Source organism: Microcaecilia unicolor, chromosome 1, assembly GCF_901765095.1.
Source record: "Microcaecilia unicolor chromosome 1, aMicUni1.1, whole genome shotgun sequence".
Lineage (NCBI taxonomy): Eukaryota > Metazoa > Chordata > Amphibia > Gymnophiona > Siphonopidae > Microcaecilia > Microcaecilia unicolor.
In genome coordinates, this window is record NC_044031.1 from 18423323 (window position 1) to 18438353 (window position 15031).

The following is a 15031-nucleotide window of genomic DNA, read 5'->3' on the forward strand; positions in this document are numbered from 1 at the left end:
CTGGCAGGGACCTCCCTCCCCCTAGGGCCTCTGGAAAAATGTATCACTGCTATTTTAGTAATACCCATATCATGGGGTATTACAGCAGCATCACTATTCAGTGTTTTGTTGCATTCTCCCACCTTCTCTCTTGCATGCAGAGAGAGCTGGCTGAGAACAGACTCCCAGATTGCAAGGCAAAACTCTTGTCCAGCACATCTGAATACATTATTTTGTCCTTGTTTGATTGCTGCATTAAAGATGATTTTGGTTTAAGAGTTCTGAGTCTTCTCATAGTGATGTTCTGTACTGTGGTTTAAGCTGCAGCCAATCACAACTTGTGAGAGAGTAGAACACTTGGTGTTATGACCAGGTATTATTTTTTCTACATGTGTGGTAATAATGAAGATTTTAGTACCGTACTGTTTATCAAATATAATGAAGGTTGATTGGGAAAACAGTGGAAACTATTATAAAGAATAAAATTATGGAACATGTAGACAAACATGGTTTAAAGGGACAGTCAGCATGGGTTCAGACAAGGAAAGTCTTGCCTCACCAATTTACTTCATTTCTTTCAAGGCATGAATAAATGTGGATAAAAGTGAGCTGGTTGATGTAGTGCATCTGGATTTTCACAAAGTTTCTGACAGAGTTCCTCTTGAGAGACTCCTGAAAAAATTAGGAAGTCATGGGATAGAAGGCAATGTCCTTCTGTGGATTAGGAATTGGTTATTGGACAGAAAGCAAAGGGTAGGGTAAAGTGAAGATACTTACCTGTAGCAGGTATTCTCCAAGGACAGCAGGCTGATTGTTCTCCCTGATGGGTCGGCGTCCACGGCGGCCCGGAACCGGCAATTTTTCCTAGCAAGAATAGGCAAAACTTTGCCAGAGCCTTCCAGAACGCAGGGCGCGTGCACTGCGCATGCGTGACCATCTTCCCGTGCAGCGTGCGCAAGTACCTGCTCAGTTAAGTCAAAAAGCAAAGAGAAGAGAACTCCAAAGGGGAGGAGGGTGGGTTTGTGAGAACAATCAACCTGCTGTCCTTGGAGAATACCTGCTACAGGTAAGTATCTTCGCTTTCTCCGAGGACAAGCAGGCTGCTTGTTCTCACTGATGGGGTATCCCTAGCACCCCAGGCTCACTTAAAACAACAAAGGTCAACTGGGCATTGCAACGGCGAGGACATAACAAACATTGACCTACGAAGTAAACATCTAACTGAAAGTGCAGCCTGGAACAGAACAAAAATGGGCCTGGGGGGTGGAGTTGGATTCTAAACCCCAAACAGATTCTGCCGGGAATCTTGCCGAAAGCAGTAATGAGATGTGAATGTGTGGACTGATGACCACGTCGCAGCCTTGCAAATGTCTTCTATAGTGGCTGACTTCAAGTGGGCCACCGACGCTGCCATGGCTCTAATACTATGAGCCGTGATATGACCCTCAAGAGTCAGCCCAGCTTGGGCATAAGTGAAGGAAATGCAATCTGCTGGCCAATTGGAAATGGTGCATTTCCCAACAGTGACTCCCCTTCTGTTGGGATCGAAAGAAACAAACATTTGGGCGGACTGTCTGAAGGGGCTTGTCCACTCCACATAAATGTAGCCAGTGCTCTCTTGCAGTCCAATGTATGCAACTGACGTTCAGCAGGGCGGCTATGAGGACGGGGAAAAAATGCTGGCAAGACAATTGACTGGTTCAGATGGAACTCTGACACCACATTCGGCAAGAACTTAGGGTGAGTACGGAGGACTACTCTGTTGTGATGGAACTTGAGATAAGAAGCAAGCACTACCAAGACTTGAAGCTCACTGATTCTATGAACTGAAGTAACAGCCACCAAGAAAATGACCTTCCAGGTCAAGTACTTCAGATGACAGGAATTCAGTGGCTCAAAAGGAGGCTTCATCAGCTGGGTGAGAACGACGTTGAGATCCCAAGACACTGGTGGAGGTTTGACAGGGGGCTTTGACAAAAGCAAACCTCTCATGACGCGAACAACTAAAGGCTGTCCATAGATAGGCTTACCCTCTACACGACAATGATAAGCACTAATTGCAACTGTAGAAGGTATTCAAGCAGGGTCTGTGTAGGACAAGAGCGAGGATCTAGGGCCTTGCTGTCACACCAGACGGCAAACCTCCTCCATTTAAAAGAGTAACACCTCTTCGTGGAATCTTTCCTGAGAGCAAGCAAGACTCGGGAGACACCCTCAGAAAGACCCAAGGAAGCGAATTCTACGCTCTCAACATCCAGGCCGTGAGAGCCAGAGACTGGAGGTTGGGATGCAGAAGTGCCCCCTCATTCTGAGTGATGAGAGTTGGAAAACACTCCAATCTCCACGGTTCCTTGGAGGACAACTCCAGAAGAAGAGGGAACCAGATCTGACACGGCCAAAAGGGAGCAATCGGAATCATGGTTCGGTGGTCTTGCTTGAGTTTCAGCAAAGTCTTCCCCACCAGAGGTATGGGAGGATATGCGTACAGAAGGCCCTTCCCCCAATGAAGGAGAAAGGCATCTGACGCTAGCCTGCCGTGGGCCTGAAGCCTGGAACAGAACTGAGGGACCTTGTGATTGATCTCAGTGGCAAAAACATCCACCAAGGGGGTGCCCCACGCTTGGAAGATCTTGCGTACTACGCTCGAGTTGCGCGACCACTCGTGAGGTTGCACTATCCTGCTCAACCTGTCGGCCAGACTGAGGGTCGGTACCTGAGATTGCCCGGTTGCACCGAGTACACTTCTTGAAGCTGCTGGGAGCTCTCGATGACATGGCCAATCGTCCAGATAAGGGAACACATGCACTCCCAATCTGCGTAGAAACGCTGCAACTACTGCCAGGCATTTTGTAAACACCCTGGGCACAGACGCGAGATCAAGGGCAGCACACAATACTGGAAGTGCTGTGCCCCCAGATGGAATTGAAGATATCTCCTGTGAGCTAGAAGTATCGGGATGTGTGTATAAGCATCCTTTAAGTCCAGAGAGCATAGCCAATCGTTTTCCTGAATCATGGGAAGAAGGATGCCCAGGGAAACCATCCTGAACTTTTCTCGGATCAGGTATTTGTTCAGGGCCCTTAGGTCTAAGATGGGACGCATCCCCCCGTTTTCTTTTGCACAAGGAAGTACCTGGAATAGAATACCAGCCCTTCTTGCCCTGGTGGAACGGGCTCGAACGCATTGGCGCTGAGAAGGGCGGAGAGTTCCTCTGCAAGTACCTGCCTGTGCTGGAAGCTGAAGGACTGAGCTCCCGGTAGGCAATTTGGAGGTCTGGAAATCAAATTGAGGGAGTATCCTAGCCAGACTATTTGGAGAACCCACCAATTGGAGGTTATGAGAGGCCACCTTTGGTGAAAAAATTTTAACCTCCCTCTGACCGGCAGATCGTCCAGCACAGACACTTTTATAGCGGCTATGCTCAGCTGGAGCCAGTCAAAAGCCCGTCCCTTGCTTTTGCTGGGGAGCTGCAGGGGCCTGTCTAGGGCTGAACAGAGAGAGACCGACAAGCAACCACTCTCCAATCGCGGAAAAGAAAAAACTGAGCAGGTACTTGCAAGCGCTGCATGGGAAGATGGCAGTGCATGCGCCCCGCGTTCTGGAAGGCTCTGGCAAAGTTTTGCTGGGAAAAATTGCTGATTCCGGGCCACCGTGGATGCCGACCCATCAGTGAGAACAAGCAGCCTGCTTGTCCTCGGAGAAATGGCCATTTTTCTCAATGAAGGAGGGTGAATAGTGGAATGCCACAGGGATCTGTACTGGGACCAGTGCTATTTATGATCTAGAAAACAGAATAATGAGTGAGATGATTACATTTGCAGATGACACAAAACTATTCAGAGTTGTCAAAACACATGCGGATTGTGAAAAATTGCAGGAAGACCTTAGGAAACGAAGACTGGGCATCCAAATGGCAGATGAAATTTAATATGGACAAATGCAAAGTGATGCACATTGGGAAGAATAATCCAAATCATAGTTACCTGATGCTAGGTCCACCTTAGGAGTCAGCACTCAAGAAAAAGATCTAGGTGTCACTGTAGACAAAATGCTGATATCTTCTGCTCAGTGTGTGGTGGTGGCCAAAAAAAGCAAACAGGATGCTAGGATTTATTAGGAAAGGAATGCAAAATAAGACCAAGAATATTATAATGCCTCTGTATCACTCCATGGTGCACCTCACCTTGAGTATTGTGTTCAATTCTGATTGCCGTATCTCAGAAAAGATATAGCGGAATTAGAAAAGGTTCAAAGAAGAGCAACCAAAATGATAAAGGGGGTGGAACTGCTCCCATAGGAGGAAAACCTAAAGAGGTCAGGGCTCTTCAGCCTGGAAAAGAAACAGCTGATTGAGGTCTATAAAATCCTGAGGAGTGTAAAACAGGTAGAAGTGGATAGATTTTTCACTCTTTCAAAAAGTAGAAAGACCAGGGGATGCTCAATGAAATTACATGGAAATACTTTTAACACAAATAGGAGGAAATATTTTTTCAATCAAAGAATAGTTAAGCTCTGGAACTCGCTGCCGGAGGATGTGGTAACAGTGGTTAGCAATCTGGATTTAAAAAAGGTTTGGACAAGTTCCTGGAGGAAAAGTCCATAGTCTGATATTGAGATGGACATGGGGGAAGCCACTGGTAGCGTGGAATGTTGCTACTAACTGGGTTTCTGGCAGGTACTTGTGACCCGGATTGGTCACTGTTGGAAGCAGGATACTGGGTTAGATGGACCACTGGTCTGACCCAGTATGGCTATTCTTATGTTCTTAATCTGCTTAAATTAATTCTGCTTGGGCATTTTATTTTGCTGACAGCATCCTGCTTGTCTTGGTTACTTCTCCCATTTCCCCTAACCTTCAGCCTTTACAATCCTACTTTTCTGTCCTGGTGGGATGGCTACATGCCTATACTTTAGTTTGAAATCCAGATAAAACTGCTCCATTTTGGAGAGAGCCGTTGCCAGAGGGATCAACATCACGTTGAAGAGGGTAGGTGATAGTGGGGAGCCCTGTGGCACACCACAGTCTGCTTTCCAGTGAGATGATAGGTTAGAGTTGGCGTGTACTTGGTAGGATCTGGATGTAAGAAAACCTCTCAGCCAGGCTAGTACGTTACCACTTGCACCAAAGTAATCTAGGAGCCACAGTAGTATGCCAGTATTGTACGCCACATTGAGCCTGCCCATGGGCGGGAATACTGTGGGATATAAATGCCATAAATAAATAAATAAATAAATAAATAAATAAATAAAACTGTTCCATTTTGAATTTCAGATCCTCATCCTAAACTGTCCCTGGTCCCCTTCGACTCTGAACTCTCATTCCAAAAGCACATTTCACAGGTCTTGAAACTGGGTTTCTTGTCCTTGTGCCACCTCTGTTCCCTGCATAGTTCAAGATGGAGGATTCATCAGCATGTTACCACCGGCATCCCAGAGGAAGACTTTTGAAACAGAAATTTCTGTAGGACGTTGGGAACTTACAGTGTATGAGCGACAGAGTTGCGAGTTGAAAATTCAGATAAGTCTGCTCCTGTTTGTTTCTCTATTTTCCAGGGTGGATTTGAGTAAATGAAGTTTAAAGATTCCTCTTCACTCAACAATTAGGAGTTCGCTTTTCTCCTCCATAAGGTGGACTCTGGCGACATAGGACATTAGTAGAGCACATTATTATTTTTGGTTGTGATTTCAGATTGCACTATATATTTATGCAGTTAATCAAAAATCTGGAGTGCCGTTTGGGGAGTGTCTCATGATGTCTAGAGCTTTTCAAGTGAGCCACTTGTGGGGCGGCCTGACTCACTGAAGTATTGCTCAGCTGTAGGTACAGCCTATACTGAACTCTCCTTCGAACGCTTTAAGACTCTCATAATATTGGGATTGACTTTTCGTTGTTTGATTACTATTTTTGTCTCTCCCTTGGGATTCCTTCAGTTGAAAAAGGGGCAAGGCACAGCAAAAATGAAGGGAAAAATCCGGCCAAAATCAAGGCCTAAAAGCGGCCGAATGACGACAAAAAAAGAAAGGAAACTTAAAACCGGGCAAAATATTTAAAAAGGGGGTTCCACAAATACGAACAAAATAAAAGATGAAAAAAATTGCCAAAAGGCACAAAAAAGCTCTCTGGACTGAGCGAAAGTGAGGAGACGGTAAAAAAAACCCCACCCTCTCCTTACCAAGGTAGAAAAAGAACTGAGGAGACCGTGTTCTCGCGGTGGGCTGGAAGGCACTCGCATATGCGTGGTGGAGCGTGTCTCGTGCTCCACAAAGTTCTACTTATGCTTTTCATAAGTCCTGGACCGGGCGACACGGGTCAGCATCACCCACTTGTGAGAATCTATAAGCCTGCTTGTCCTCAGAGAACTTTCTTATGCTGTACAATATTTATTATTCACTGTATTAAGTAATACCTCCTATTATTCTATATAGTATTATTACTCACTTGTATTCTGTGATACCTCCTCTTATTCTGTACAGTATTATTACTCACCTGTGTCTGAGTGAATAACTTTTCTCTCTCTTGAGTAGTGGGGATCCTGGATGTATGGTTCCTCTTCTTTAATCCTTGAAAATATATCATGATTGATCCTTTCATAGCCTGTTTCCGGAAATAAAAAATAACATTAGTTGTATTTTCCTTATATTCACAGAAAAATAGACAGTGGTAGTTCTCAAGGGAGAAGCATATGATGGATCTATTACATAAGAATCAGGACTGGCTCAAGGGACTGTGGCACCTTGAGCCAACATTTGTGTCAGTGCCCCCCCTCCAAGTCCGAAATCCAGTATCTCCCCTTTCACTCTTTTCCCCCTTCACCCCCCCCCCCCCCACTGATGATTAAAAGGCATCAAAATCCTTCCCTTCCTCCTACCCTGTGGATGCTGAACTGCAGGCAGAGGAAAGGGAAGAGGAAGGGAGAGATGCTAGACTGGGATTTTGGCACCTCTTATCACTGGCGCCATAGGCCAGTACCTCACCTGTTCCATAGACTGAGCCAGTCCTAATAGCCATAAAAACAGCCATAGGCACCCCGTTTAAGACACTTGGGGAGACTAAGCCTCCCCAGCCCCAAGCACTAACCTCCCCTCCCTGCCTGAGTCCATGGCAGCAAGAACAAATACGAGTGATGATCTTCCCTTCCCTGCTGCTGTCTCCCTGACTTGGAGGCTGCAAAGAAAATTAAATCATGTGTGGGGCCAGAGTCCTGAGAGTGCCACTGCTGGCTCTGCTCATTTCCCTCCTCCTCCACCCTCCCCAAAACAGAAAGTTACATCATGGGGGAGGGAGGAGGGTGACAAGCAGAACTGGTAGCGGCACACACAGGGCTCTGACCCCGTGCATTATTTAATTTCCTTTGCAGCCTCTGAGTCAGGGAGACAACGGCAGGAAAGGGAAGACCACTGTTCCTATCTGTTCTTCCCGCTGTGGACTTGGGCAGGCAGCGGCCAGATGGAGATATCATTAAGTGAAGGGGGTGGAGGGAGAAAAAGAGATGGGGCAATGAGATGATAATGAAGAATGGGACTCATGGGAGAAAAGAGAGAGAAGGACTACTGGGGGAGGAGAGAGACAGGCGATGCTAGATGAAGAGGGGGAGCGAGATAGAGGGGCAATGTTGGGTGGGGGCAAAAGAGAGAGAAACAGAGATGATCCTGGATGGCTGGGGGAGAGAGAGGGAGATTTGGTAACAGCGGTTAGTGTATCTGGGTTTAAAAAAGGTTTGGACAAATTACTGAAGGAAAAATCCATAGTCTGCTATTGAGACTTGTCCTGGGATTTGTAGTATGGAGTGTTGCCATGATTTGGGTTTCTGCCAGGTACTTGTGACCTGGCTTGGCCACTGTTTGGAAAACAGGATACTGGGCTAGATGGACCATGGGTCTGACCCAGTATGGCTACTCTTATGTTCTTATGAAAGAGAGAGAGAGGAAATCCTGGATAGCTGGGGTGGGGAAGAGAAAGAGAGAGAGGGGATCCTGAATGGCTGGGACATGGGTAGGGAGGCGGAGAGAGAGAGAGGAGATGGCATGCAAAGAGACAGGAGATTCTGGATGGAGGAAGAGGAGGAGAGGAGATGCTGCATGTTAGGGAGAGGGAAGAGAGAGAGATACAGAGAGAAGATGCTAAATGGATGGGAGGAATGAGAGATATAGACAAGAGATACTGCATGGTAGGGAGAGGTGAGAGAACAGTTAGTGAAAGCCTGAGGGAATAAGAGAAACAGAATGGGAGGACCTAGGTGAGGGAAAGAGATGGAAAGCTACAGGTACTCTGAAGACTAAACTAAGCGTGAAAAAAAATTATTTTAAAATTTAGGGTGAAAGAATGAGGAAGCCATGTTAGACCACATTAAAGTTGATAACTAAAAATAAAACGATACCAGGCTAAAACCTGGATTCCTCAGGTAAGCAAACTATCCTGATCTGAGGAAGGAGGTTTTGGCCTCTAAAAGCTAATCAAAAAATGTATTAAAGGACTTCCGGTGACGTCACGCTCTGCAATGGCGGTCTGATTGTGGAGCTCCCGTCTTCCAGCCCGAAAACGAGCTAATATAAAGAGCAAACGATCCACAAAATAAGGTGGAAGCTGCGAGAGAGTGAGGCGAAAGATCCGCGAATCGTAAGATGGCGGAAACAAAACTTAAAAAGGCAGATTTGGCGAACTTCGCTTACCGCCAACGGGAACATGCGTCAGAGATACAGGCCGGAGAGCAAGAAGGCCAAGAGAACGCATCTAGCCCGAACTCGCCGGCGAACCAGAGAGAGCGGGAAACTGAAGGTCAAAACGAGGTCCCGCCGGACAAATGGGAACAATTAAGTACATGGCTCCAGGATATAAAAAAAGAAATAAAAGAGATGCGGCAAGATTTTGCGCAACTGAGCGCGGATTTGAGGGAAGAAATCAAAGACTTGGGGAATCGAGTCAATGAGGTAGAAATGGGGCTAGAAGAACATGCAGAAACTTTAAATGAAGTAGAGAAACATGTGGCAGAACACCAATCGGATATGAAATTTCTAACGGACAAGGTGGAAGACCTTGAAAATAGAAGCCGACGCTCCAATATTAGAGTGCGAGGCCTACCGGAGCTGCCTGAATATAATAATTGTGAAAAAGTAGTGCAAGCAATAGCAGCCCAACTCCTCTCCACAGCTGACCATCCAATAGCCCCAGAAACTATCCGACTAGAACGAGCACATCGGGCGTTGGGGTCAAGAAAGGCAAATACCCCAAAAGATATTGTGGCCTGCTTCTCGGAGTTCAAAGTGAAAGAAGAAGTTATGCATCAAGCTAGAGTGGCCAGCCCAATCACATGGGAGACATATCCCATTGAACTGTTTCAAGACCTAGCAGCTACCACCTTAAAACGGCGTGGAGAATTGCGCCCGTTGACGGAGAAGCTTAGAGCAGATGGAATAAAATACAGATGGCAACATCCGTTTGCCCTAGTATTTTATAAAGAAGGCAAACAACGTAAGGTGGCATCGCTAGAAGAGGCTCATGAATATTTGGGCCAGGAAAAGATAGATAAAGCATCGACGCCAAAACCATCATCTGGATTTCAAAGAAATATCAAACAGAAGTGGCAGAGAGTCTCAAAAGGTCGTGGAAGGCTGCGGAGACAAGCGTCAGAGCAGACAATAATACCAGAGAAAGGCCCGTGAAAGAGCAACTACAATTGGAAAACAAAGATAACACATGAAGTGTTAGTAACATGATAAACTGGATCGGGCTAGAACACACTGAACAACAAAGAAGGATCAAATAAACTGAGCAGGCTGGAAAAGTAAACGGGACCGGAAGTCCACACCATTATAGGCATGATCTCGATTGCAATAGAGATATGCTTTATCAGGTTTTGGGGAAAGGAGGGAGGGGGGAGGGGGGGAGGGGGGAGGGAAAGGTGGTGTATAAGTAATGACTTATGGATTGATGTTGGGAGATAAAGTGTTCAAATGCATAACATTTAATGTGCGGGGCCTGAACTCCCCTACGAAGCGCCAATTAACATTCAAAGAAATGGTGCGCTTGAACGCAGATGTGGTACTCTTACAAGAGACACACCTGAAAAAAGGTTATGAGAAGTTAGTGTGCCATAAACGATACCCCACTATATATTTCTCATCTTGCACAAACAACTCAAAACAGAGGGGAGTGTTAATAGCGTTGTCTAGCTCACTCCCTTGGGAGGTCAATAAGGTTATAAAAGATGTAGAAGGTAGATTTTTGATAATGTTAGTATCATTGTATAATGTTCAATATACAATTGTTAATGTTTATGCACCAAACACGGGACAGGGACTGTTTGTAGAAAAAGTAGAACAGCAAATACAAAAACACCTGCAAGGTCACCTAATAATGGGTGGAGATTTTAATCTCACGATCCAACCACACTTAGATAACTCCACAGGCCAGGCAGTATATGCTAAATCAGATAGGAAAATATGGAAGAGATTCATGGCTAGATGGGGCCTAATAGATATATGGAGAAACAAACATGGACAAGAAAGAGACTACACATATTACTCTCCCCAATACAAAACATATTCTAGAATAGATGGATGGATGGGAGATGTGATAGTGGCAAATAGAACACGGGAAACATATATTGAACCTCGTACCTGGTCTGACCATGCCCCGGTGGTCCTAGAGCTAATGGCAGGGGCCCGACAGGTGGGTGTCAGATATTGGCGGATGGACGAGACGCTTCTATTGGACACTAAAAATATCCCGGTAATAGAGAAATATATTCTGGAATATCTGGAATATAATGATGTGGGAGAGATCCACCCACAATTTATATGGGAAGGACTTAAAGCAGTGCTCCGAGGGAAATTAATAGCGTTGAGAGCCCACCTGACAAAAGAGCGAGCAGTACAGGAAGATAATATTAGAACAGAATTACGACAGCTTGAACAACAACATAAAAAAGATCCCAAGGACACTAAAGAACTATCAAAAATGCAGGAACTGAGAGCAAAGCTGAATGAGTTACAGATGGCAGATTTAGCTGTCAAACTGCAAATAGCACAGCAGGAAAATTTCAAGTTTGGAGACAAAGCGGGTAGGCTATTAGCATGCAAGCTAAAAAAAATGTCTCAACGCAATTATATAGGGGGTATACAAATGGCAGAAGGGGGCTATATCTCACAACTTGAACACATACATGAAGCATTTCTTGCTCACTTCACCAATTTATATGAACCAGAACAAACTCCTGAATTGGATGAAATAGAGCAATACTTGCAAGAGGCAGAGCTACCTCAGATAGGAAGAGGGGGGTCGACTCATTTGTCCTCACCCATCACATCGGAGGAGATAGGGTGGGCAATAACAGATATGGCAAATGGCAAAGCTCCTGGCCCAGATGGGTTCCCCACAAGATTTTACAAACTATTTAGTAAACATCTTATACCAGTACTACAGAAACTATTTAATGCATTGGAAGACTTGCAGAAGCTACCAGACACCTGGAGACTGGCAGCGATAACCTTAATATTAAAACCAGGGAAAAACCCGAAATTATGCAGCTCTTATAGGCCAATATCACTCCTAAATGTGGATTATAAGATATTCACAAAAATCTTAGCCCGAAGGTTACAGAAACAACTGCCAGGGGTTATACATACAGATCAGGCGGGATTTATAGAGGGGCGCCAGACCTTTGACAATATAAGGTGTCTAATGCATGTTCTTCAACAGGTGAGAGACGACCAGACCCCGGCGGTATTGCTGTCAATAGACGCAGAAAAAGCGTTCGACCGCGTGGGCTGGTCGTTTCTATTTGCAACATTACAACGAATAGGTATCGAGGGGAGGTTTCTGAACTGGCTACGTTTGCTATATCAGACTCCAATGGCCACTATAAAGGTCAATGGGACATACACAAAAACATTTAACCTTTGGCGGGGAACCAGACAGGGCTGTGCAATGTCACCACTACTATTTGCCCTATCACTGGAACCATTGGCCAATATGATTAGGAAAGATAGAGAGGTGACAGGAGTGGTGAGGGGCTTAAGGGAACATAAACTTATGCTGTTTGCCGATGATATTCTGATGACAATCTCGAGCCCACTGAAAGCGGTAGAGAGGATAGTAGAACATTTAGCAAGATATGGACAATTATCGGGATTTAAACCCAATCTAGACAAGTCGACCTTCCTTAATCTCACGGTACCGCCTGAGGAACTGGAGGCCCTTAAGGCCGCCTTCCCTTTTGTATGGGCGACAAAATCCATACGGTATCTGGGAATACAGGTAACAACGCAAATAGAGGGACTATTTGCAGCTAACTTCCCCCAAAAAGTTGAAGAATTATTTAGCGAATTGGATAAATGGGAAGGACTTAATGTCTCCTGGAAAGGGCGTATTAATGCGATTAAAATGATGCTGCTCCCGAAATTGTTGTATTTATTCATGGCAATTCCGATCCCAATCCCCAGTAGCTTTTTTGCAAAACTCAATCGCAAAATATTCGCATATATATGGAAAAAACGCCCACCAAGAGTACGGCGAACTATGATGTACCAAACTTGGGAGAGAGGAGGAATGGGGGTACCAAATTTCTACTTATATTATCAAGCGGCACAACTACGTATTTTGGCAGAATGGTCCCCTGGAGCAGCCAAGAAATGGTTACATTGGGAAAGAGCATGGCTGGGTAGGAGAGCAATTGGGGATATTTTATGGATACCAGGAGAGGAATTAGTCCCCATAATTAAACAAATGCCCATTGGATTAAAACATCCTATGTGGACATGGTATCAAGTGAGGAAGAAGCTTTTCCCTGAGAGGAATTATTATCGGCAAACGGCTATAAGATGGGCAACAGGATTTTCACTGGGGAAATCGGAGAAGATATTTGAGATATGGGCCCAAGCAGGGTTATGCACACTGGGACAATTGTGGAAAGAAGGAAAAATGCTTCCATTTAGAGAGCTTCAGGAAGAGTATGGTTTAAAAGAAAGAGACCTCACATACTATTGTAACTTACGTAGCTTCCTTAAAAAGAAAGCGCAGGATGAGTTGGACCTAGCCGAAACAGACATGGAGATAGCTATTAGTAGAGGGGGAGGCAGGGGAGGCATAACTCGCATATACTTGGCCCTGCTGGGGCGCACCGACCCACAGGTGCGTTATCAAGCCCAGTGGGAAGATGCGTTACAGACCACATACACCAAAACAGAATGGAAAGCAAATTACAAATACTTACTTAAGCCATCATTAGCACAATCAGTGAATGAAAATGGGTTTAAAATGTTGTATTGGTGGTACTATACGCCTGAGCGCCTCCATAAAATGTACCCGGGAGTCTCGGGGCAATGTTGGAGAGATTGTGGACACAGGGGATCATTTTACCACATTTGGTGGACTTGCGAGAAAGTAAAGATATATTGGAAAGCAGTAATGGAACTGGTTAACAGCATATTACAGAACACATTTGCATGGAAAGCGGAGAACTGTCTGCTTCATTTCCGTCCAGCGTCCATTCCAAGCTGGCAACACAGACTGGCGATTCAATATTTTGTAGCTGCAAAACTAGGCTTGGCTCGAAAATGGAAGCAAGTAGAGACACCATCCTTACAGTCGGTAACCAGGAAGGTAGACTTTCTTTACCAAATGTCCAAGCTAACAGCCATGCGAAGAGGATCCGTACTATCTTTTAATAAGATATGGACGCTTTATGAACAATATAATGATTACACTCAATCACCACCTGGGTAGGGAGGGAGGGTAAGATATGGTTGATCAGAGGGGGGGAATTTAACAAATGAAAAGCAAATTGTTATTGAAATGTTGGTAGTTTGAATGCTGTTTATTTGATGACAATTTCAATAAAAAAAAAATATTAAAAAAAAAAAAAAAAATGTATTAAATTAGTCCACTAAAAAGGTATAACCTTATCTTCTATTGCAGTTTTATTTTTATGTATACATTTTTAATTTAGTGAGTGGAATGCGTACATTCTTAAATTTATATCTACTATCTTTATATTTTGCACAGTACAGAAGGAAAATGCATCACTGCTTCTAGTTCTCTATGTTACAATGTATGCAGAGTCCAACTTCTTGGGGTTTCAGTTTCTTTTTTGTGTACATGTTTCTATTGTCAGTTTTTAATTACTTGAGGTTCTATCTGTGTTCTGCATTTGTGAAAGAGGCCAGTTATTCTGATAGCATTGAATGTCTGTGTAGAATTGATCTATAGTAGTACAGTTTGTTTAGTATGTATATTAATGTTCTTGTGTTCACTGATATGTTTACAGCATTACCTTTTCCTAGGTAGGCCCTTGTTGTGTGACTTCTGGAAGTAAGTCTTATTATGGTATAGTAAAACATAGTAAACATAGTAGATGACGGCAGAAAAAGACCCTAACGGTCCATCCAGTCTGCCCAAGAAGATAAATTCATATGTGCTACTTTTTTATTTGTAGATTTCCTTTATTGGTCCTGTGTGACTTTTAGGTTTTGTTATTACTTCACATTATGCTTAATGCTAGATTTTCAATTTATAGCTCATGCCGTTCTCAATTGTAGCCCATAGCCAACAGGAAGATGCTGGACTTGGGAGCTAGGACTGACTGGGAGCCAAGTGTTAAAGTATCTCAATGCTGCTGCGAATATTGTTTTGTTTAATATATTGTATTATTGTTTTTGTTACATTTGTACCCCGCGCTTTCCCACTCATGGCAGGCTCAATGCGGCTTACATGGGGCAATGGAGGGTTAAGTGACTTGCCCAGAGTCACAAGGAGCTGCCTGTGCCTGAAGTGGGAATCGAACTCAGTTCCTCAGTTCCCCAGGACCAAAGTCCACCACCCTAACCACTAGGCCACTCCTCCACTCCAACCACTAGGCCACTCCTCCACTAGCAACATTCCGTGTAGAATCTCCAATAGTAGCAACATTCCATGTAGAATCTCCAATAGTAGCAACATTCCATGTAGAAGTCAGCCCTTGCAGATCACCAATGTGGCCGCGCAGGCTTCTGCTTCTGTGAGTCTGATGTCCTGCACATACGTGCAGGACGTCAGACTCACAGAAACAGAAGCCTG

The 15031-nt window shown here is 44.6% G+C and overlaps 1 protein-coding gene across 2 annotated transcripts in view; it reads right to left on the bottom strand.

The window, feature by feature from the left end:
* LOC115463494 (gastrula zinc finger protein XlCGF26.1-like) overlaps positions 1 to 15031 on the bottom strand; it is a 61946-nt gene that overhangs the window by 15272 nt on the left and 31643 nt on the right. For both annotated transcript variants that reach the window (XM_030194053.1, XM_030194062.1), the window contains one exon: positions 6467 to 6574. In XM_030194053.1, the coding sequence (XP_030049913.1) occupies positions 6467 to 6574 (108 nt within the window). The remainder of the gene's footprint in view (positions 1 to 6466; positions 6575 to 15031) is intronic.